Source organism: Bubalus kerabau, chromosome 18 (genome assembly GCF_029407905.1).
Source record: "Bubalus kerabau isolate K-KA32 ecotype Philippines breed swamp buffalo chromosome 18, PCC_UOA_SB_1v2, whole genome shotgun sequence".
NCBI classification, from domain to species: Eukaryota; Metazoa; Chordata; class Mammalia; order Artiodactyla; family Bovidae; genus Bubalus; species Bubalus kerabau.
The window spans coordinates 14,039,526-14,065,436 of NC_073641.1; the positions used below are offsets into that span (position 1 = coordinate 14,039,526).

Genomic DNA, 25,911 nt, shown 5'->3' on the forward strand with positions numbered 1-25,911 from the left:
AGGGATTATCAAACCTGGGAAGAGTGTCAGAATTTCTTGGAGAAATATTTTAAGTACATAGTTACAAGGCCCCATACCTCACCCACTGGATCAGAATCTGTTCCCTTGGGACCAAGTGTGTGTCCCAGCTGAACTGAATCAAGCCCAGGTTTCCCTGCTCCGAGATAGGCATTCTTTTACAGATTGTTGCTTTACTGGTCATCCCTAAAGTTTGGAGTTATTACTCTTCCTGTGTAATTCCAATATTCCTCTGGAAGCAGTACCAGCAGAACTTTAGTGGGCCTAAAGTTCAATTTGTTTCTAAATCTCTAACTACAGTCCCAGCAAATATTGGATTAGGAAAAGATGATTCTATGTGGCAGGAAAGCATGGAGATAGCAGAATGGGTCCTCTGGTACAGGGAACAGAAAGTGAGGAACGTGTATAATCTACATCAAGGTCCTCCACAGACTGCTGAACACTGCTGAGCAGAGAGGCAGTATGTTTATGAGCACAGGCTTTAGGGTCAGAATTATCTGAGTTCAGGTTCTCAGGTATGTGATCTTGGGCAATTAGTCTTCCTCTGTTTCCACTTCACATGGGGATAACTACGGCACTTTCTGGGATTACATAACTTAAAACCTTTTAAAAGTTTTAGAGCAATGTCTAGAACATAGGAAGTGCTGGCTAAGTGTCAGCCACTATTATCATCATCATTAACATTATTATTTGCCCTGCAATCTATTCCCTGGGCTGGAGTATAAACAACAAGAAACCATCTTTCTTGCAGATACAAAACCCAACTCATTCTGAAGTTCCATTCATCCTTTTGCTTTATGGTTTATGACAGTAACTTTAATAGGTGTACAGCCATCTATATCATCAGTGACAAATCTGACTGAATAAATAAGACAAAGAGAGTAAACATCAAAAGTCTAAAAGGATCTCATCAAGGTTGTAACAGGGTGTTCTTTCAACCATGTTAGGAAAGTCACTATTTGCTCGGATTAATAATCCATCCAGCTCCTCCAGCACCAAGACTCTTCCTATGTAATCCAGTCCAATGTTCCCCTGGAAGCACCATACCACTGTTTCCATTCATGGCCAATCATTTTGCAGATGGACTAAAAAAGGATTCATTTAAAAACATGTAGCAAAACCCACTCCAGTGTTCTTGCCTGGAGAATCCCATGGACAGAGAAGCCTGGTAGGCTGCAGTCCATGGGGTTGCACAGGTCGGACACGACTGAAGCGACTTAGCAGCAGCAGCAGCAGCAGCAAAAGTATATCTTTGGTTCTCAGAGCTTAGAAGTAGAATGACATTATATGCAAGAGAAAAAAAAATACAGTTATACTAGAGTCACAAATGCCACAAGATCTCACTCTCATATGTAATGCTGCTTATATTAAATTTTTTTTCTCACCTGCTACTAAACTCCCTGAGGATAAAATGTCTTAAACCATTGCCACTATATCTTTTTGCACAGGAGAGAGGCAGAGATACACCAGGGAAGGTACAAAGCCAGAAAGATACTGCAAGAGTATTTTAGAGGCAGAAAGTGCCAGATTGCATTGATTGGCCCAAACTCTTCAGCATCAAAATGAGTGAAAACCGAAGCAGGGGGAGGAATCTGTGTCACTCAGGGTCACCTAGATGGCTGGGGACAAGTATGAAACTGAGGTTTCAATTGTCTGACTCTGGTCTAATACCGTGCTCCATGGTGCTATTTATACAAAAGAAAGAGTAGTAAATTTATATTCCATATCCAGCATTTAATTAAATATAGATATATGTTTTCAAATTTAACTAAAAAACAACAAATGTTGCTTATAAACTCCCTTTTTTATCTTCATAAAAAGGAAAAGAAGGAACACCATTTTAGTGAAGTATGTTTTATACACTCTATTGTAAAAGTGAAACACATGCATTTGAGCAAAATTAGACGATATCTAACAATAACAACAATATCAAAATAAGCCTTAGACCCACCATCCAAATGCAGTCACTCTTAATTGGCTGGTAGATATCCTACCAGTTTTATTTCTCTGCCATAATTTTTATACATTTGTAGCTAGACTATATACATGAAGCTGAATTTTCGTTTTCACTTAGTATAGCAAAAGCATTTCTTTTCTGTTTTAAAAATGCATGCTCTGAGGAAAAACTGGAAAACACCAAAATAAAATTTCTTTTCAATATATTTAACAATTAATATTAGTTTAAATTATTAAATAGAATTTAAGTCACTGCTATCATACCACTGGGTATGATCTTTCCCATTATTGTTCAGTACAATTTCCTATCCCCTCCATTTCCCTGCATAGCACTTTTCTGCTCTGCATAAATTCCAGGGATGGACTTTGGAGCCTCAGGATACATCACGTGAGCAGAGGAGAGAAGAGTAGTGCACAAGAGAGGCTGAGTCTGTGAACACTTCATCGTGCCTTGCTTACCTCCCAGCAGGCCCAGATTCTCCTCACTGAGAGGCCCAGATTCTCCTCACTGAGAACCGACATCATTCTCGTGTTCAGCTAGAGGAGATTCTGAGAGGGTAAGAAGGGAACAGCATGATCCAGGGAGAGGCAGAGAGTTAAAGGCGAGGTCCTGACTGCACACAGACAGTAAATCTCAAAGAGAAAGCCTCCAAGGATTCCAGGACCAAGCTGGTGAAATACAAAGTGGGAAATGGGAGAAAGAATAACTGGGACATAAGAGAGGAAAATTAAGAACCAGAAAAGGAAAAAGAGACGGTCACAGAGAGAGAACGTGCTATTCCTTTCTTTTCTATTGGCTCTTCTGTAACCTAGACTGATAGCAACATGACTGCCCAAAGCATGTGGTGAATTCGGAGATAAATTTTCTTCCCCTGATGCTCAGCTTGGCTCTCCATGTTAGTTTCCTTTTGATTTATGACTTGACCTCTGTCCAGCACCCCTCACATGGTGGAGAACTATGATAACTTACTTCTTTTACTCATTTTCATGCCAGTTAGAACATGAAAGAACATACCAGTTAGAGATCTTATGGTTGAAATGATGGCATATTTATAAATACATTGGAGAGAAGTTTCTGAGGTTCCATAACTCTCAGTTTTTACAATGATGTTTTTAACCTGTTTCCATAAAACAGGTTTCTACTTAAGGAAAGATTGCCCGTCATGTCAACTGATTGGCCATAGTAGGATTTATTCAGTTAGGATTTGCACTGTTGCCCATGACATCTTTCCTTTGGTAGAGTACACAATTTGTTTAGTTTTCCAGTGGCTGTTTTTGGAAACACCTATTGAGTCTAGAGTTCTATATTTAAAATATCTCTTTATGCAAGAAAAGATACCCAAAGTTTTTAGTGTGAATAATTTGTGCTTTTAATGTGAATTTAATAGATTTGTAAGAACTATTATAATTAGATAATTATATAAAACAATAGCCCATATGTTTAGCCTATATATTTCTAATATGACTGCTTCCTTATTCGTAAACAAGCTACCCAAGATACTGTGAGAAGCAGCGGAAAGCTCATTCAGCTTCCTTATTTTACCTGACAGCTAGTTACTCCACAGCTTCAAAGGGTATCCCCACCATCCTGAACAAATATGAAAAATATAAATTATTCTAAACTAAAAAAGAAGGCAGTGGAGAGTTCCCTGGTGACCCAGAAGTTAGGATCAGTGCCTTCACTGCAGAGGCCTGGGTTCGATCACTGGTTGGGGAACCATCCCACATGCTGCACAGCACAGTCAAAATACAAAAATAAATTAATAAATAAACTGGGCAAGTTTCCAGTGACTTCTGCAGAATCCCTACACCAGGTCTGGGGCAGGCCTTACACCTTTTCTAAATCCTTACAGGCTCATTCATGGTGTAGTCTGAAGTTTGAAGAACAATTAAGACTCTTCCCTCTAGCTTATCTTTAACCATTTCCTATCCCTTATACAGGGACTTCCCTGGTGGCTCAATCTGTAAATAATCCACCTGCAATGCAGGAGACCTGGGTTTGATCCCTGGGTTGGGAAGATCCCCTGGAGAAGGGAAAGGGTACCCACTCCAGTATTCTGGCCTGGAGAATTCTATGGACAGAGGAATCTGGCAGGCTACAGTCCATGAGGTCACAGAGTTGGAAACGACTGAGCAACTTTCACTTTCATCCCTTATACACGAACCTATGATAATATTATACTGATACAAACACAGTTAAGTATTCATGTTCCGTCTTTGCAAGGCTGCGGCCACAACCCAGTGTGCATATGTGTGTGTAAATTGATATATTTTCCAGTCAGAAAATAATTACAGTTGTATACTCATCTATCTTTGAAAGACTTTTTTGAAAATTAACAAAAATAATAAAATCTAGTTGAGTGATCAGTCACAGCCAAATATGTCAGGCTACAGACTTCATGATTTGGATGATTTTGAAGCACTAGATTGTATTGATGTATCTCCACCTATATAAAATGGGGAAAGCACATTTAAGCCAAATACAGTGCTTGAAAATAAAAGAAAAAGAATAGGAATATAGTAGTTTTTGAAATTAAGGCAAGTAAACCAATGTTAAAAAATAAAGAAGCTCCCTTTAGCCTTGCTCGCCTCTTGTTCTACTTTAGATTTATAGTGTTTTCTCATTTCTAAGGAATTATCCCATCATTGACTCTTGCCTTCAATTCTTACTTTTCTAATAGAAACATTAACCAGCCTGCCATACTCCTATTTTCCTATATGGAAAGGGCTTTAATAGCAGATTAGACATAGAAAAGAGTGTGTCTACTGAATGCTCACTCCAAGTCTTCTTTCCAAAGTTGAATGAAAGAAAGAAAAGGTCCATTGAACCAGGGCCAGAATGCCACAAAAGCATATTTTATATTAAAGTGAGCTTGGCCAAGGATCTACTTTATCAAAGTTCCCAGCAGACGCCAGCACATGACCTAATCACTGAACTAGCAGCATAGCTTGTTCCTGGCCCCAAGACAGCACCAGCAAAACCTGCCAATGTGCCTGAGATTCCCTTAAAAACACATTTCCCCGGGTTAAGACACTGCCTATTCCTAGATAACCTCTTTTTAAATTAATCTTCTTTTAAATTAAATTCCTAATGTTGCTGCTGCTGCTAAGTCGCTTCAGTTGTGTCCGACTCTGTGCGACCCCATAGACGGCAGCCCACCAGGCTCCCCCGTCCCTGGGATTCTCCAGGCAAGAACACTGGAGTGGGTTGCCATTTCCTTCTCCAATGCATGAAAGTGAAAAGTGAAAGTGAAGTCGCTCAGTCGTGTCCGACTCTTAGCGACCCCATGGACTGCAGCCTACCAGGCTCCTCCATCCGTGGGATTTTCCCGGCAAGAGTACTGGAGTGGGGTGCCATTGCCTTCTCCGATTTCTAATGTTAGGAAGGATAATATACAACATATTATTTATCTGCAAGGCCATTTTGTAAATACTGGCCTGGCTTTTTTCTATCCTAACTAGAAAAGCTTCCTGTGGTATATACTTGTTTCCACCTTTTAGCAACTGTGTGAGTGTTCATAAATTATCTTTCTGAGCACTGTTGCTTCATCCATATAAATAAATCATTACCTTCCCAGATTATTGTGTAGTGTCATTCATTCATTTCAAAACATTTATTGAGACCTTTGTGTCAGGTACTCTTCCAGGGACTGGGGACACGGCAGTGCACAAAGCAGGTAATATCCATGCCATCTTGGTGCAGACAATGGTTTGTGTTGGTATGGCACTGGGGCAGGGTTCAAGGAAACAAATGATTAACAGACAGGTAGCTGACTGGTGGTAAGTGCTATAGAGCATTCCATTTTTAGATAAGGTGATTAACAATGGCCCTGGATGGTAATGCGGATAATTGATGCAACAGTTATTCTGGCAGAAGTCACAGTAGGTTCAAAGGCTCTGAGAGAGGATCTGTGCAGACACCAGGGTGGCTGGTGCAAGCCAGTGAGATCATCAGTGGTAGGGGATGAGGCCAGAGAACCAGCAGGGCTGAGCATCATGGTGGGGCATTGCAAGCTAGTGGAAGCAAGGGCTTTGGGTTTTACTCTGCATAAGACAGGAACCTCTGGAAGTTCTAAGCAGAGAGAGCACACGGTCTGACTTCTGTAGTGAAAGAATCTCTCTGGCTCCCATGTTATGATTAAACTGGGAAGGTAAGTGTAGAAGCTGGAATCAAGATTGCCAGGAGAAATATCAACAACCTCAGATATGCGCATGGCACCACTCTAATGGTAGAAAGTGAAGAGGAACTAAAGAGCCTCTTAATGAAGGTGAAAGAGGAGAAGAAAAAATCTGGCATATTCTTGCCTGGAGAATCCCAGGGACGGCGGAGCCTGGTGGGTTGCCGTCTATGGGGTCGCACAGAGTCGGACACGACTAAAGCGACTTAGCATAGCATAGCATAGCATAAAACTCAAAATTCAAAAAACTAAGATCATGGCATCTGATCCCATCACTTCATGGCAAACAGATGGAGAAAAAGTGGAAACAGTGGCAGATTTTATTTTCTTGGGCTCCAAAAAATCACAGTCTGCTCACTGCAGACTGTGATTGCAGCCATGAAATTAAAAGACACTTGCTCCTTGGAAGGAAAGCTATGACAAACCTAGGCAGCATATTAAAAAACAGACATCTCTTTGCCAGCAAAGGTCTATATAGTCAAAGCTAGGTTTTTCCAATAATCACTTAATGAATGTGAGAGTTGGACCATAAGAAGGCTGAGCATCAAAGAATTGATCCTTTCAAACTATGGTGCTGGAGAAAACTCTTGAGAGTCCCTTCAATTCTAAAGGAGATCAAACCAATCAATTCTAAAGGAGATCAAACCAGTCAATTCTAAAGGAAATCAACCCTGAATGTTCACTGGAAGGACTGATGCTGAAGCTCCAATAATTTGGCCACCTGATGCAAAGAGCCGATTCATTGGAAAAGATCCTGATGCTGGGAAAGATCGAGGGCAAAAGGAGAAGGGGACGACAGAGAATAACAGACGATTGGATGGCATCATCAATACAATAGACATGAATTTAAGCCAACTCCAGGAGATTGTGAAGGATAGGGAAGCCTGATGTGTTGCAGTTCATGGAGTGGCAAAGAGTCAGACATGACTTAGCGACGAAACAACAACTGTAGATGCAGAGTCCATTTAGAAGACCATCCATGAGGGGTGGTAGTGGTTTGGTCCAGGGTGGTGGCAGGTGAAGGGGAACAGAGGCTGGATTCTGAAGACACTTCCAAGGTTGACAGGATAGGACTTGCTGATTGATTGGAGGAAACAGACAGAGAACAAAATCTAATATTGGCACATAGTAGATATTCTCTATATATTATACAGTTTCCTCTCACGCCTTTCTTCCTAATAGATATCTGAGATAAAGTATTGGGGAAAGGAGGGATTTGGAGAGGTGGGACCAATGAAGACTGAATGCGAGAGGACAGAGAATGGGTTTGGGCTGGAGAGCAGCCTGATTGGTGCCTCTTTCAAGTATGAGTCTTTGAAAGCTATTTAGGAGGAGAGTTCCCTCCCTCCCCCACCCCTCCCATCGCTGCTGCCCTGAAGGGTGAAGAAGGAACACCAGAAGGGAGTCCTTCTAGAAGTGTATATGGTTTGCAAGACACACTTTACTAACTACTTTACTTCTGATTTAAGATTAGTCTTGATAACCCTGCAAGAGGAGGGAAAACTTTTTATTAATGTTAATAAGGTCTTAAGTCTCATCAATACTTAACTCTCTCCTTCCCCCTAAATGCCCATTGACACACCCATTGCACCAGATAAAACCTGAAAATTGGATGCAACTTAAGGGAAAATGGAGGAGAAAGAAGACCAGAATTGATGGGAATTTATCTTTTCTTCTCAAAGAAATGAGGACTCAAATGATCAAAATAATATCATTATAAAAAATAAACTATTTCATCCTCAACTCAGTTTTGTGGAATGAGATGCTACCCATTATAATAACAATAGTATTGTGCTCAGTTGTGTCTGACTCTTAATGACCCTTTGGACCGTACCCCACCAGGCTCCTCTGTCCATGGGATTTTCCAGGCAAGAATACTGGAGTGGGTTGCCTCCAAGTTTCCTCCTCCAGGGGATTTTCCCGACCCAGTGATTAAACTCGCATGTCCTGTGTCTCCTGCATTGAAGATAGATTCTTTACCTGCTGAGTCATCAGAGACCTTACATTAATATCTACTTTAGTAGTTTACTATTCATCTATTTTTTCCTACAAAAACAGACTCAAATTGCAAATATTTCATATGAACTTATTTTAGTTTGATTATATTTCAAAACTCTAATTCCAGATGGGTAAAATACCTTAATATGTCAATGTATGACAATCATCCTGAAGTCAACTATCTAGAGTCTTGGAAATGGTAGGCATCACAGGAAGGGAGTCCTTTTCCCAGATCCCTTCCGTAGTAGGACTTGGGAAGCCCCAGGCATACCAGATGTCCGGGTATAGTGGCAAACCAGGAAAACTGGAAAATCTATAGGATCCTGATGATGTTTCTTTCCTTGATAACCAATAGCAAAGAAAAGGAGTCTTTTCCTTTCCTTCTGGTTTCTGACAACTTTGCTATGTCGTATTGATAATGAGCCTCAGACAGAATTCTGGATTCCTACTGTAGTTTCTCCCTGGGCACACATTATGGAAAGGAACCATGATGGTCCTGAAATACTCATTTTCCCCTCACTGCTCGGGGAGTTTTCTCACTCTCATAATTTAAGACAAGATTTCATTTCATTTCCTCCTCAACATTGGCCACGGCCACTCTATGCTCTTACTATACTTCAAAATGTATTTCCAACAGCCAGAAATCACTTGGGATGAGAATGAGAGTCTTTGAAAAGCAGAGGGCTTTAGAAGCCAAAAGCTTCAGAAGAGAAAAGTGAAGCCAAGGGGGGCTGAGTAATGTCTCTCATCTCCAAAAAGAGAAAAGAAGAAAATGCTGGTGTGTGACATTCAAGTTTTCTTTAACTTTACAAATGTCCAGGTTATGCACTATAAAATTCTATTTTTATAACATCTTTGAAAGGATAAATTTTAGAAATGAAGGGCATATTTGTGGTTGCAGAGATTAGTGCAGGGGAAAAAATGGTATTTGTGATTATAAAAGGGCAACATGAGGGTGTTGGCTGGAACTGTTCAGTATCTTGACTGAGGTGGTGAATATACCAACTTACAGGTGATAAAATTGTATAGAACTTAAAACCACAAACATGCAAGGTACAAGTAAAACGAGAAAAACTATTTTCTGGATGTTCATATACACCAACACAAATGCATAAAAAAGACTGAAGGAACATGCAAAACGGATAACATTTATTTCTGAGGATGGGATATACTGGAGAACTTAATTATTTGAGGCCTTTAAAATGAAAATACATAGGAGGATTACTCAATTTAGTTAAAACTATTATTTACTTCTACAATATCCTACATAAAGAACCAGACCAAAGAAAAATAACAATGAACAAAAGTACATCCATTAGATGAAAGTTTATTAATCTTTTTATGTACTATTTAATGTTTTATGAATTAAATTCTCCCATTTCATCCATTTTAGTTCACTGATTCCTAAGACATCAATGTTCATTCTTGTTAACTCCTGCTTGACCATGTCCAACTTACCTTGATTCACGGACCTAACATTCCAGGTTACTATGCAATATTGTTCTTTATAGCATTGGACTTTACTTTCAGCACCAGATCCATCTACCACTGAGCATCATTTCTGCTTTGGCCAGTCACTTCATTCTTTCTGGAGCTATTAGTAATTGCCCTCCGCTCTTCCCCAGTAGCATACTTGACACCTTCCAACCTGGGGGACGCATCGTCCAGTGTCATATATTTTTGCCTTTTCATACTGCTCATAGAGTTGTTGAGGCAAGAATGTTGGAGTGGTTTGCCATTCCCTCCTCCAGGGGACCACGTTTTGTCAGAACTCTTCACTACCTATTTTAAATAGCTGAGCTATTTAAAACTTTAAATGCTGAGGCTGTTCAATCAGAAATAAAAAGTCCTAACAGAGTGGTAGCTTTCAAAGCAAGTAAGAAAAGCAAAGCAAAGTAAGAAAGGCTCCTCTCTGGGGCAGCTTCTTGCCTGTCAGTGATCATTTCTAGGTGGTCTGCTGCAGGCAGTGGGATAGACCAAAGGACTTGAGTTATTTTTGGCTCTATAAGCAGGAAAAATTGAAAAATCCTCTGATACCTAAATGACACATTTTATAAGTTGAACTTTAAGGTAGTTTTAAGTACAAAGTGACCTGGGCAGAGATTCTCTCATGCAATATTTTATATCCAGAGAAAAACTTCCTTTAAAATTACACATGTACCCCAATGTTCATTGCAGCACTGTTTACACAGCCAAGACATGGAAGCAACCTAAATGTCCATCGGCAGATGAATGAATAAAGAAGATGTGGTACCTATATGCAATGGAATATTACTAGCCATAAAAAATGAATAAAAAAGAATGAATAATGCCATTTTCAGCAACATGAGTGGACCTGGAGATCATCATACTAAGTGAAGTAACTCAGAGAAAAACAAATAACATACGATATGACTTACATGGGGAATCTAAGAAATAAAATGATACAAATAAACTTATCTATAAAACATAAACAGACTCACAGACTTAAAGAATGAACTTATGGTTACCAGATTAGGGGAAGTGGGAGGGACAAATTGGGGGCTTGGGACTGACGTGTACACACTGCTATATTTAAAATAGATGCTCAACAGGATCTACTGCATAACACAGGGAGCTCTGTTCAATATTCTGTAATAATCTAAATGGGAAAAAAATTTGAAAAAGAATTTAAAAGCTCAAGGTTCTCAAATGCTTTCATTTCTTTTTTTTTTTTTAATTTTACATAATTGTATTAGTTTTGCCAAATAGATACATATAACTCTCAAACCAAAATCATTTTTAACTCAATTTAATTTTTAATGTCAGAAATATGTGCAATTACTGATATTTAAGTTTCAAGAAACTTCCCGTGTGTGGATCCCTTGCAAGGCCTTGAGCTGTCCTAGTAATCTGATCAATTGACTAAATGTTTTAGTAAAATATGTAAAAGGAGATTTTGTTGCAATTTTCTACTTAAATAGATGGTCCAATGTTGTCATGGTTTTGGCCCCACAAACCTGGATCTATCTTTGAATAGTATTAACAAGGTCAATATATGGTTGGAAGGAGAAGAGCCAAAAAGAATGAATAATATAAAACATTTACTGAGTGCTAAATATGTTCTAGACCCAATGAGAGGCATTTTGTACAAACTAAAGTTTCAGCAGAATTCCAGAGCTTTGATTTCCTGCTTTGGAGATTGCCTCTCACTTCCTGGCTCGGTGTGAAGTTAGTTCAGCTGAGTTATGAAAGCCCACAAAGGCAGTTGGTCCATGGCTACCCCCACAGGGATGAAGGTAATGAGAAAGAGAAGGGATGTTTATCCCTGCCTCCATTCTTTGTTGTCTTTCCCTTCTTTCTTTGTTTGATAATATTGCATTTTATTTATAATCACTCTGGTTTTAAAGTGCTTTTTATCATATTTCATTTGACCCTTCAACCACTCTGGAAGAAGGCAGATTTTATTATTCAAGCCATTTTACAGACCAAAAAAAAAAAAAAGAAGAAGAATTAAAATTTAGAGATGCTGGGTAGCATCTCTTCCTTTGGTGAAGGTAATAAGGCAAATAACAGAATGATTACCAGTGAACTTCCCACTACTCTATCCTTTGAAGAAGTATAAGAAGCAAATAGTAAACATACCAACCATCCTCAACAAAATAACATTAGTTTCTACAAAAACACCCCATATCCATCCCAGACTAAATAAGAGCCACTCACAGCCGCAGGAACTCAGAAGGAGCAAAATGCTAACACAGTAATTTTCTCTCCTGACTTTCATTGTGCAAGCATCAACACACAAGCCAATCCATCTAACCCAAGGCCAACACCAAGCACTGAGCCCCTGAATCTCTGCCTTTAAAATAAATGTATTGCCCTTGACATCCACCACTGCACTCCCCAAATCTTCATCTTCTCAACTGTCTTCCACTAGCTTCCTCCTCTTCATCCCCTCCCCACTGTCACTTTGATATTTCAACCAATTTTCCCTTTTAGGCACTTGGATCTCATTTTATTGCATGTGGAATCCATGAAAGTAGTTCTAATGTCAAAACAGAGCCACTCATCATCATCCAATGTTATTAAAATAAAGAAAGATGTTGAATATGAAGATAGCCAAAGAGGTGACCTTGCCAACTCTGCCCAAATTTCCAAGCTACAGGAAATTCTTTTCCATCCCTGACTTGAAGTTTTTATAACTCAAACAGGCCAACAGAATGGAAAAGGAAAGGTAATAGACATGAAAAATGATTTCCAGAGAACATGGCCACATTTCTAGAATAAGTGGGTTATAGCCATTGCTTCCATTTTTTTTTTTTTACTTGTTTCTTTATTATCTCTTTGCAATCGGCTTCCCTCCTTACAACTCTTCTGAAATTGCACACTGTAGAGTCTCCAATAGCCCCTTCCTGACAAGTCAAATTACTTCTTTATTCATTCCCTGTTTTATGCATTCTCTCAGTTCAGTTCAGTTTAGTCACTCAGTCGTGTCCGACTCTTCACGACCCCATGAATCGCAGCACGCCAGGCCTCCCTGTCCATCACCAACTCCCGGAGTTCACTCTAGAGGCCCCTTTATTCTGTTAATATAACCTAGCAGGACTCTATACGGGCTTCTCTATGGGACAGACCCTTGCCCCACATCCTCTGCTTTAGCTCCTCTCTGATTTACCTAGATAACAGTATCTGATACATATTCCCTGAGTTGTTTCACAGTTGTTAAAACCCCTATCAGTGGAAGATGCTAACTACTTGATGATCATAAGCACTTAGCCTGCACACCTACTGGAGCCAAAGGATTGATAATGCTCCCCTATGACATCACCCTGTTACCTCACCATCAACCAATCAAAGAATTGTGCATGTGCTTATAACCTACTCTGACACTCCCTTCCTTCACCTGACCTTTAAAAATGCTTTCTGATAGTTTAGGCTTTTTGAGCACTGGATGTCCTGAACTCCTTACAGGTGCCTTATAATAAATACTGCACTTTCCTTCACTACAATCGGGTGTCAGTAGATTGGCCTTACTGACATGGGTGGGTGGACCTGAGTTTGGTTCAGTAACATTAACTTCCCTTCTTGAAACTCTCCATGACTTTGGCATTGGGGCTTACTAGAGTTCAGGTTCTTAATTTTTTCTTCACTTGCTACTTTTCTCTTGCATTCTCCAGGTCTACCTATAGAATGCTTGGCTAATCTCCATCTCCAATTCTGTTTTGCTATTTTTCCCATTCCCACAATAAAAAGGATTCAAACCTGTGTGTCACCCTCTCAGTCTGATAGCCCACTTGTTCCTACTTGCAAATTCAAGGTGTTTTCAGAATTTAGCTCAGAAAAGACTCTGGAGGAAAGCAAGGAAAAGCGAATTCACCTTGGGTTGAAACATTCATAATCTCAAGCTGAAAGAAGTTGTCTAAGAGTCAGAGACCTCTCTGCCAGAGTCTTCCCCAAAGTGGTAGCAAATAGTGAGCCATTTTATATTCCAATAATATAGGCCAGATGCCAAGGATTCAAGGTTCATAGCACAAGGGCCACACATTTAATTTGATTCTCTAATAAGCAGAATTTTGTTGCTGATCACTTATAAGCTAAATTGGTATATAATTAAAAGGATCTTTCGCCTGTAAGCACTCTGAGAATCAGCACATTTATCTAATAGAAAGGCAATGCAATTAAAGAAGTTCTGCATAATGGAATTAGGAACTCACACTGTCCACAGTGTCTCCTACCTAAACAAGGCTTCGTCCAGAGCCTCCACCAGTCACATGCCCAGGGAAAAAGCAATGGTCACTGACTAAAAGTTTGATCTATCTGATACAATGGAGGTAAAATTCCTTGCTGTCCAAATAAAAATTTCATTGAATGTTAATTAGTGTGTACCACTAAATATCACTTTATGTTTGACTGGGCTCCTTGTAATTCATCCATTTGACAAGTCATCTAACTGACTGCTAAACATGTGCAGGTACTGTAGGAAATGTAAAGGTAAATTAGAAATGGTTCCTCTGTACAAGACATTGACAGTAGAGTAGTATGATTAAATATGCACTGAAATAACTATATATTAATATAAGTGGAAAACAAGTGATGCAAGAACTGCCCAGATAAAATACTACATGTTTAGCTTCTTGAATATCAGGATAGAGAGATTACTTTTAAGTGGTGTTTGATCTATATCACATATCCCAATGCATTCATTCACTCAACAATTACCTATTACTGGCCCACAAAGTGCAAGGGTATAAAGGATAGAGAGTGACAAAACACAGTGATCCAATCAATCTTATCAGGAAAGCACACATTATACACACACACACACACACACACACACACACACACACACACATATGTATTTGCAATAGAACCAAGATCACCAAAGCTATGTGCTGGATCTTGTAACTTGACAATATCCTAGCGGTCTTGTCTCCTCCCGTCCAGCCTTCATAAAATATCCTTGTGCTTCCCGTTTCCCAGCCAGGAAGCCCTAAAATGCGGCCTTGGGGTTGAAAATGTCCACTTGTGGTACAAAAGGCCCATTTATGAGTAACAGACAATATTGATGTTTTAATCCCCCAAGAACTGCATTTCTGCTGAGAAATATTTAAAATTAGGGCAGTCAAATGTATGTTGGTTATTGAGCTGACCATGAATGTAGCCTAGGTAATGTTCCTCAATTAGACATGATAATCCTCTTCACAAAAGCCACATAAGCATATTATGTGTTTATACTAAACCCTTCAGCTTGTTGGTGACAAGTAGCTGAGACAACTCACACGGGACACAGACCCAGGACTACAAGTGAGAAAGGAAGTGACTCCTTTTATGCCACACAAGCAAAAGTATTCATATCTATCCTTGGTGATTCATTCACTAGAGATATAAAAAAAACTCATTAATAGATAGCTTTAAGTATACTATGGCTCTGTGTAAAATGGAGGTTCCTTTGTTCATGGTATATTTCCTTAAAAAACGATTCTTATCTTTTTCTGAAAGCCTAAATGAACTTTAGGTAGTTACAAGCTTATTTCTTTTATTCTCTGATTTATTATTTGTTCCTGTACTCAGCACACATTTAGACACTATACTTGGAATTAAATACAAATAAAGCACAGCCCTTGCTCTCGAAATGCCCACAGTCCAATTATTAAAGCACAAAAGAGGGAGTGATCACTACTCAAAGATTAACTTGAGTCTTATTGAACAGACTGGTTCCAAATAGGAAAAGGAGTCCATCAAGGCTGTATATTGTCACCCTGCTTATTTAACTTATATGCAGAGTACATCATGAGAAACACTGGACTGGAAGGAACACAAGCTGGAATCAAGATTGCCGGGAGAAATATCAATAACCTCAGATATACAGATGACACCACCCTTATGGCAGAAAGTGAAGAGGAACTAAAAAGCCTCTTGATGAAAGTGAAAGTGGAGAGTGAAAAAGTTGGCTTAAAGCTCAACATTCAGAAAATGAAGATCATGGCATCCGGTCCTATCACTTCATGGGAAATAGATGGGGAAACAGTGGAAACAGTGTCAGACTTTATTTTTCTGGGCTCCAAAATCACTACAGATGGCGACTGCAGCCATGAAATTAAAAGACACTTACTCCTTGGAAGGAAAGTTATGACCAACCTAGATAGCATATTCAAAAGCAGAGACATTACTTTGCCAACAAAGGTTCGTTTAGTCCAGGCTATGGTTTTTCCTGTGGTCATGTATGGATGTGAGAGTTGGACTGTGAAGAAAGCTGAGCGCCGAAGAATTGATGCTTTTGAACTGTGGTGTTGGAGAAGACTCTTGAGTGTCCCTTGGACTGCAAGGAGATCCAACCAGTCCATTCTAAAGGAGATCAGCCCTGGGATTTCTTTAGAAGGAGTGATGCTAAAGCTGAAACTCCAGTACTTTGGCCACCTCATGCGAAGAGTTGACTCATTGGAAAAGACTGTGATGCTGGGAGGGATTGGGGGCAAGAGGAGAAGGGGACGACAGAGGATGAGATGGCTGGATGGCATCACTGACTCGATGGACGTGAGTCTGAGTGAACTCCAGGAGTTGGTGATGGACAGGGAGGCCTGGCATGCTGCGATTCATGGGGTCGCAAAGAGTCAGACACTACTGAGCGACTGATCTGATCTGATCTATTGGAGATAGGTCCTAAAAAGAATTACATAGCCATTGTTCACGAAAAGTGACCTCTTTGCATGCCAGGCCAAGTAAATTTTGAAGGGGGAAAGCCCAGAGGCTTATGAGAGTGCAGTGAATAAACTTTTATATTTAGAGCTTGGTTTGATTAAATATTAATTTATTAATAATATACAGACTGTAGCCTGCCAGGGTCCTCTGTCCCTGGAATTCTCCAGGCAAGAATACTGGAGTGGGTAGCCATTCCCTTCTCCAGGGGATCTTCCTGACACAGGAATCGAACTCATGTCTCCTGCATTGCAGGCAGATTCTTCACTGCCTGAGCCACCAGGAAAGTCCAATATTTAAATATTAACTTCTATTCTAAAAGAGTCTTCAAAGTATCTAAAATTTTTTACAAAACACATTGACTATGAACTTTAAGTGCTTCTATCTAAATAAAACCCATGGACTTTAAGGGCTTCTCTCTAAATAAAACCGTCCTAGAAATCCCATCTTCAATCTGAGCTTCAGGACTTATAAAAACACTGTTTATTAAAAGCATGTGTTCTGTAGAAGGAAAGATAAACTCAAAGCCCTAAGAACAAATGTGGGGGAAAAGTCAGAGTATAGTGGGTGGTTTTACAGTTAACTTCAGCACACACACCCAGAACTACCAGCAAAATAGATATTTACAGCAGGGCAAACAGCATGAATGTCACTGAAGCAGCCCAGTTTCACTGAGAGGGAGAGAACACTTTCACAGCCATAAAGTAACGACCAATATTGTCCTCACCACTTTTTCATTGCTACTTCTCAACATCCCTGACAGGTAGCACCTGATGAAATTTATATTATTCCACAGCAGAAGTCTACAGAGGTTAAGGGTTTGACACAAATACAATAACTCAGGATAGGAGAGACGAGGTTGGATTTCAGGCCCAGGGCTCAGTCTATCATTCTACTTACAAAACAGTTCTGGACAACACTTTCAAAAATGAGCTATAAATCAAAAAGGAAATGAACTCTGAGTCACCTCATAACTGATCCAAAACACCTCAATTCAGAGCCACCACCCTCCAACTCAAAGTGACCAAGGGCCAAGAAATCTCATAGATCTTGCATCTTTCGTGCTGAAACAGTGAATTTCTGCCTGGATCTGCAGAAATTCCTCTCCCCTCTCTTCTTATCCCTCAAAATACAGCAAGTGTTATTTCCTTTTGCTATACTCTCTGGGGAGAGAATGGACTTGTGTGTGTCCATTAATTTTTTTCTATTGTTATCTCATACTAAGTTATTTTTTTATTTTAATTGCAGTTTGATAAATTTTAACAAGTGTGAAATTTGGTATAACCATTATTCCTGTGAAGATATAGAAAATTTTCATCACCTAAGAACCGTCCCTAAGCCTTTCTCAGTCAATTCCTCTCTATCCCCAAAAGAGGCAATAACAACACTGACTTCTAATTCCATAGAATAATTTTGCCTGTACTAAAATTTCATAAAAATGTAGTTATCCAATATGTACTTTTTTGCATGCCTGGCTCCTTTCACACAGCACGTTTTTGAGATTCATCCATGTTATTGGGTATATTGGTACTTTGTTCCTTTTAACTGTTGAGTAGTATTACATTACATTGCTGCTGCTGCTGCTAAGTCGCTTCAGTCGTGTGTGACTGTGTGACCCCATAGACAGCAACCTACCAGGCTCCCCCGTCTCTGGGATTCTCCAGGCAAGAACACTGGAGTGGGTTGCCATTTCCTTCTCCAATGCAGGAAAGTGAAAAGTGAAAGTGAAGTCGCTCAGTCGTGTCCAACCCTCAGCAACCTCATGGACTGCAGCCTTCCAGGCTCCTCCATCCATGGGATTTTCCAGGCAAGAGTACTGGAGTGGGGTGCCATTGCCTTCTCCGATTACATTACATTTCTATACCACAACTGTTTGTCCATTACACTATTGACAGCCATTTGAGTTATTTTAATTAATAGGCTGTTAATAATTAATCTTCACATATATACCTGAAGAAACCTTTTTGGGAACAATTGTTTTCATTCTTCTTGAATAAATACTGAAAAGAATCATAAATCAGTTATAAGTTTAACTTTGTAATAAAATAATTTTTGTTAACCTGCAAACCCTTTTTTCTTTGGAGGTTGCAGCATTTTACCCTCTCACCAGTAATAAGCTTCTGTTCCACATCCTGGGTAAAAGTTGTAATTTGTCTTTTTAATTTTAGCCAATTTAGAAGGTATGTAGTGGTATCTCATTATGGTTTTACTCTTTACTTCTCTGATAACTACACTGATCACTTTTTTCATATTTATGTAGGCCATTAATAAATTTTCCTTTGTGAAGTGTCTGTTCAAGTTTTTTATCCAATTTTTAATTGGGATATTTGTCTTTTATTATTAAGTCATAGGAATCCTTATAGATTCTTGATATAAGAACTTGTTATATTTGTGTTTTGTGAATATTTTCTGCCAGCCTATTTATTTTTTAATATCTTTTGCTTATGATATGAGATAGGAGTTTGGTTTCCCTGTTTTTTTTTCCCTTAAAGATATCTAATTATTCTAGCACTGGTAGCTCAGATGGGAAAGAATCTGCATGCAATGCAGGGGAGCTGGGTTTGATCCCTGGGTAAAGATAATCCCCTGGAGAAGGGAATGGCAACCCACTCCATGCCTGGAGAAGTATATGGACAGAGGAGCCTGGCAGGCTGCAGTCCTTGGGCTTGCAAAAAGTTGGACATGACTAAAGGACTAACACTTTCACTTTTCCTTTCTTCACTGGATTGCTTTGGAACATTCTTCAAAAATCAATTGAATCTATTACTGGACTCTGTTTTGTTCCATTGGTCCATTTGTCTAACCTCACTTCAGCCACACTGTCTTATTAACTGTAGCTTTATGGTCCATTTGAAAATCAAGCCATATAAGTTACTCAACTTTGTCCTTTGTTCTCGTCTAGATGCTCTATTTTCCCCATAAACATGAGAATTAGCTTGTCAATTTCAACAATAACAAAAATACATCTGGGATTTTTATTGAGATTGCATTGAATCTGTACATCAATGTGAGGGAAGTTGATATTTTTAACAGTACAGATGTTTTTATCTTATACTTTTGCTTTATGTATTTAAGGTTGTTTACCTCATTCTGATTAGTGGGAATACTAATTAACTAAAGAGGAAAAGGAAGGAAAGATGGTGCAGGGACTAAAATAAATAGTCTGTTAAAGGGATCAGCTTTATCCTAGTCTGTGAAAAATATTCTATCCATAGTCTTTTTTAAAAGGTTTTTAGTATAAAGCATCCTCAGCCCTCTTCTCTTTAGTCCCTTGATTCTATTTAACAGATGTTCCAAACATTTTAAAGCTTGGTTTCCATTGATTTCTTTGACTGTGCTCAGAAAATATGACCACAGAATGTTCTCATGCCATTGAGGTATTAAGGAGAAAGCATAATAATGTTCTTCCAAAAACTTTGTCCTGTAGTCCTGGCCAGATAGGAAGCATTTTTAAAAGAGAAATGAACAAACATCTCCTCCACTGTTTCTCCTTAAACCGATATGAAATAGGTACTATTGCTGGTGAGGGTAATATAAGTGAATGACAGCGTGTAATTGGCAGGTTTCTCACAGTGGCTTGATTGGTCTGATGCCATCCATGCATAAGTGAGCAGGAGATACTTAAACTAAAACAAGAGGAAAAAACCTGCTGCTGCAGCTTGGGCCAGGAAAGTATTCAATCAACAACACTGATGGACTGCACCGATAAGAGGCAGGCTTCTAACATTTCCAGAGCTCCGCAGCAGGCATTTGTGGGCATTGTAGATATTATAAAACTGTTTCTTTCAATTCTGAACTATCGGAATGCATGAATACTAATCAGAACATAAATCATAGTGACTTTATTAATACAGTTCATGAGGATTCTGAACTTAAATTTTGACCTTTTTAGCAATTAAAAAAGAGTCAGTCTAATGATCATGATATGAGAAAGTTATTTATTTGAACTAAATCAGATACAAACTGGAAGAAGCTTGAGGACTACTCAGAACCAGGAGATGAAAGAGGAGGGAAAAAAAAATCAAGAATAGGTCCAGAACCTCTCTCAGACCCTTCTAAATAAAACTTTTCAACTGTTTACTAAAAATTGGTAATTAATACCAATTACCATCAGAGATGAAGGCAACTTCATCCTTCTAATTGTCTGGGCCAAAACCATGGAATCTTTGTTGACTCGTGTGTCTTAGATCCAATCTACAGGGAATCCTGTTTGCTCTACCCTCAAATAGATGTTAAATTTGAACTATTCATACTACCACCACTGTTCCTTTCCCATTCATGCTACCACTATTTCTCAGTTACATTACTGCATAGCCTCCTAAGTGAGCTTTCTGTTTCCAGTCCTCACTTTCTTATATCCTAGTTTCAACCCAACAGCTGGAGCAATCATTTTACAATGAAGGTATATCTTGTCACTAATTTGCTCAGAACTCTGAAGTGGCATCTCACTTTATTGAAAAACAAGCAAACAACAATCACAAAACAAGGAAGATCTTTATGTGGTCTACACATGCTGGTGTAGAACCATCAGCATCAGTCAGTCAATAATGCCATGGTCCAGTAACCAGGTCCATGTTTATGCACAAGGCAGAACAGACTACTTCCAACATCTAATGATATGACTTTATGGAGCCAGAAAGTCTCCATCATTCAAAAAACCCTCCTCTTGCTGATAAAAATTAGAAATTCAAGCAAGGTGATCTTTATGTCTGACCTTATGACTTTGATCTTTGTTGAATAACAAATATATATTCAAGGGAAAAAATATATATGCTCTTAGAAATAATATATATTTAAGAGTATCGATTTCTCATACTCTTCTTGGCAGGAAATTTTGATAGATAGCATGAGCACTACGATAAGGAAATAGGAAATGGAAAAAAATCTTACACAATAAGGAGGCAGAAAATACAGACCACGAGCATAACTGCATCACAATTTTACCAAGAGTCAAAACTAAAAATTAATTTAGTAAAAATGGTGGCTCAGATGGTAAAGAGTTTGTCTGCAATGTGGGAGACCTGAGTTCAATCCCTGGGTTGGGACGATGCCCTGGAGAAGGAAATGGCAACACACTCCAGTATTCTTGCCTGGAAAATCCCATGGACAGAGGAGCCTGGCAGGCTACCGTCAATGGGCTTGAAGTCCAGACACAACTAAGCGACTTCATCTTCACTTTCAATTCTTTTTTACAAATTCACTGTCAAAAATAATAGTAATGCTTGTTGCAACAATTCAATACAGAAATACATTAAGAAGAATCTCTACTTCTATCTCTAATTCTATACCCATCACCATCAAGATACATTATTTTAACAATTTAGTACATTTATATTTAAAGTATAACTTTAATGCTAACTGAGTTTAAATTTTTTATAATCAATTCCATTATAGTTTCCTTGGATTAAGCTTATTTTTCAAAAAATTATTTTAGATTTCTGTAGAATATTTGAAGATAATTATTTTATTAAAAAGAAAGGCGATCTAAATGTAAAAGAACTTTTATTACATCTCTCATTAAGTCTGGCAAACTAGCTCATTAAGCAATTTTTTGCTTAAGTTGAGATTTTTGTGAAAGGTCATGCATTCTTTCAAAAGAAGGAAATGAGATGCTATTTTCCCAGTGGGAAATTTACAGAATTACTTTTTTTTGTTTTTTACATTGAAAGTACACTTGGATAAATTGATAATTTCTTTAATTGAATCCCTATTTCAGTGACAGCCTCTGTTCAGTGAGCACTGTTCATGAATTATTCTAAGTCTTCATAACAAGGAGAGAGCTTTATTCTGGTTTTAAAGATTACACAGTTAAGGACTAGAAATTACTCAAAGATTTTTGAAAATCTAGAAACAGAATATGTTCAAACTAGGATTTCTCTGATCTTTAGAGACTTGTCTACCTAATATTACATTCAGATTCTAAGTGTTTTTTTTTTTTTTTTTCCTTTTTTTAGTCTGGTCTTGAAACTTTCAAAAGAATAAGTTTTAGACTAAAATATTCCATATATATATATTTTTTGAAGGTTTCAAGTATACTTTATTTCTTCAAACATGCCATATTTTAATGAGTACATAGTACTTTTACTTGGAATTAATTATGAGTTGATTTTGAAACAATTCAGTTTTTTAAACCAGCTGGGATGATTACTGTTCTCTCCGTTCCTTTGGGATGACTCTGCCAACAGGCGATGGGTTCCATTCTATTCCAATTGGTTTTGCCGTATATACCCATATAGCAACACAGAAAGTGGCTCCACTAGCTAACATGGCATTACCGTATTTGTCATGGAAATTAGGTGCCCGCTTCTGGTGGATCTGCCTTGCCACTGCTTGCTGAATGCTTTGAACTCTCAGACGACTTAGTGCATTTTTAGCCAAGGGAAACATCCTGAGATTGAACATAAAATAGCTGCAACTACAGCTGCTGGCCTCTAGCAATCCAGCGTCTAGTACCCTTGCAGAATCCTGTGTGTATTTATATATATATAGGCGAAAACAAATGGGAAACGCATATTTTTTTTGCTAAAATGGAGGAATAACCAAAGTAACAAGGTATTACAATCAACTCAGGATAGAATAACTTTGTATATCCAAGCCATAATAAGCCACACCTTTGGTTTCTCAGAACCATTTCGGAATACAGGAAAAGAAACAGAAATCAAGGTAGAATGTGGGTAGGCCCTGTTCTAAAACCAAGTCAGAAGGCAAAGTGCTAGACTGATATGGTGCGGGAACGAAGCAGATAGATGTAGCAGAACCACATTTAGAAACGGGGGGGAAAAACCATCTCTCATTTATCCAAGACAGGATGACAAATAAGTCCTACCTCACGTGTGAACTCTATCTGATTGATAGTAGCAGCCTGGAGTGAGTGCTAAAAGTCATTCTAAGGCTCTCCATGAGCTCAGCCAGAAAGTATTAGGAAGATTTGACATGTTCTAATTTGAGCATAATTTCTATGCATCTGTTATCTCAAGAAGGGTGACAAAGAAGAGATGGGGACTCAGTAATTAAGTACTTGCTTCACATTAGTGAGTCTGAGTGAACTCTGGGAATTGGTGATGGACAGGGTGGCCTGGCATACTACGATTCATGGGGTCGCAAAGAGTCGGACATGACTGAGCGACTGAACTGAACTGAACTGATACATTCTATAAATTTTCCTGCATCCAATGAGGTTAACATTATCATCTACATTTTACAGATAAGCAAAGTCATTCTCTGAGTGAAATTTGAAGAAAGAGGGAAAAAACAGTCACTTTGTAATAGAGGGAAGGAAAAGTGAAAACAAAAATCGCTCAGTCCTGTCCAATTCTTTGCAAACCCATGGACTGAAATTCTCCAGGCCAGAATACTGTAGTGGGTAGCCTTTCCCTTCACCAGGGGATCTTCCCAACCCAGGAATTGAACTCAGGTCTCCCACATTGCAGGCAGATTCTCTACTAGCTGAGCCACAAGGAAAGCCCAAGAATACTGGAGTGGGTAGCCTGTCCCTTCTCCAGCAGATCTTCTCCACCCAGGAATCGAATCCGGGTCTCCTGCATTGCAGGCAGATTCTTTACCAACTGAGCTAGCAAGGAAGCCCCGAGGGAAGGAAAGGTAATATGCAAATAACCAGTCCTACATGAGAAGTTTGAGTTGGCTATTGTCATCAAGAAACACCCATGTACACTAATAATTTTCATCGCTTCCGGTGTTTCCAATGCTTTTTATATTTAAGTATCACAAATATTCAGCAGTCTAAATTGTTTCATTCTTCAAGATGTGCCACTATGCTAATTATAACCTCTTCATAAATGATTAATAATTATTCCATTTGGAAATTATTTTAGAGTTTGAAAGAAACTTTATATGAACTCTCTGATTACTACTCTTAGACCACAAAGAGATTATTTTAGAACAATCAAAAAGAAAACATTAGTCCAAGAGTACAGAACTTTACAGCAGCCTCTGCTACAGAGATACTTAGCTATTTACAACTTGGTCTGCATTTTGGATTAGTCGCTGTCTTCCTCTGGCCTTAGTTTTCCCATCGTGGGTTGGACCACTCCCTCTAAGGTTAATGTTGACTCTCACATGCTGTGGTTTCTGAGTTCAAATGCAACTCTTACTGGAAAGAGTCAGCCTTTACCATGAATAATAAATAATGTTGGCTGGTAATAAAGAATAAATATTTTCTTTCTTTTTTCAAGTCATGTAAGATATTTTTAAGATATACTGGGCATTGACTAGCCCACAGACCCAGGGACTAGGTACTGACCAGTGGCTATAAGTGAGGCACTGTGTAGATGTGAGAAGAATGTAAAGCTGTATCAAGTATAAATTTGCTCTGAATTTATGAATAATAAAGGTACTTAAGTACTACAAAAATACAGCAGAAAGCTAAAAATAATTATCAGAGTTACACAGATAAGTTTCTACGGAAGGCAAAAGGAGGGCATATTACTTCCTGTGGGGCCAGGGACATGACCTGGTAAAAGAAGTCTCCATGGATAGAGTCTTGTGAACAGATCTTTAAAGAAAAGGAAGACTTGGCCACACAGTGAAGAGTGTGAAGAGGAAGGTGATCCACCAGATGGTCCACCATAAGCAAAGGCAAGGAAGTGGACAATTGCAAACATAAATGGAGAAAAGTAAACCACTCATCATGGCTGGGCTGGAAGGTTCCTGAAACAGGGTAGTGCAGCTAACAGTGGAAAACAGAAGGGAATCTGCTATGCCAAACAAAGACCTTATTTTCTAATTTAAATCCTTTTGAGCACGAGAATAAAAATATTTGCCATCTGTCAGATTAATTTGGTAGCAAAATGTAAGCTGAGTTGGACTGAGAAGATCCTGAGGATGAGGAGATCAATTAAGAACTACTTCAGGACTTCCCTCATGGTCCACTGGTTGAGAATCCGTCTGCCAATGAAAGGGACATGAGTTCGATCCCTGGACCAGGAAGATTCCACTTGTTGTGGGACAACTAAGCCCATGCACCACAGCTACTGAAGCCTGCGTGCTGCAACTGCTAAAGCCTATGGGCCTAGAGCCTGTGCTCTGTAACTGGAGAAGCCACCGCAATGAGAAGTCCACGTACTGCAAAAAAGAGTAGCCCCTGCTTGCTGCACAGAGAGAAAGCTGCACAGAGCAATGAAGATCCAGCACAGCCAAAACTAAATAAATAAATAGTTTTTAAAAGAATTAGTTCAATGCCCAACCAAGAACTAACAGTGCCTGATTAGCATTATTACAGGGAGAATGGAGGGAGAGGGGGCGATACACGAAAAAAGTAGTAATAATCACAATAGCTCACATCTACTGGGTACTTACTGTGCACCTGGCACTGTTCTAAGTGAGTAAATCATTTAATCACACAGTGCTCTCTGAGTTAAGTTCTGTTCTTTCACCTTTATAGATGCAAAAACTGAAGTACAGAAAGATTAAAATTTGCCTATGGTCGCCCATTTGGGGCTTCAGTCTCTGGTTCCTGAACCTTCTTTTTTAACCAATCTGGTACACTGCTTCCCTGTAGATTAAAGAATAAAATAACATGGTCACTGACTGATGAGAGGCAAGGAAAAAGGAAGAATCAGAATTAATGGAGAGATTCCCAAGCCAGATT

General features: G+C 38.9%; 1 protein-coding gene and 1 long non-coding RNA gene across 4 annotated transcripts in view; both read right to left on the reverse strand.

Moving 5' to 3' along the window:
* Positions 1-816: 816 nt before the first annotated feature.
* LOC129633236 (uncharacterized) overlaps positions 817-25,911 on the reverse strand; it is a 168,352-nt gene continuing 143,257 nt past the window's right edge. For all 3 annotated transcript variants that reach the window (XR_008704968.1, XR_008704967.1, XR_008704966.1), the window contains one exon: positions 817-1,283. This is a non-coding gene — a long non-coding RNA (uncharacterized LOC129633236). The remainder of the gene's footprint in view (positions 1,284-25,911) is intronic.
* On the reverse strand, positions 22,343-22,733 carry LOC129633235 (cytochrome c oxidase subunit 7B, mitochondrial-like). Its single transcript, XM_055555120.1, has one exon. It carries the CDS (start codon positions 22,704-22,706, stop codon positions 22,449-22,451), a length of 258 nt encoding a protein of 85 aa, XP_055411095.1. The 5' UTR covers positions 22,707-22,733; the 3' UTR covers positions 22,343-22,448.

Excerpts from the sequence above, each read along its gene's own strand:
- LOC129633235 (XM_055555120.1), bottom strand. The coding sequence starts at position 22,706 with ATGTTCAATCTCAGGATGTTTCCCTTGGCTAAAAATGCACTAAGTCGT.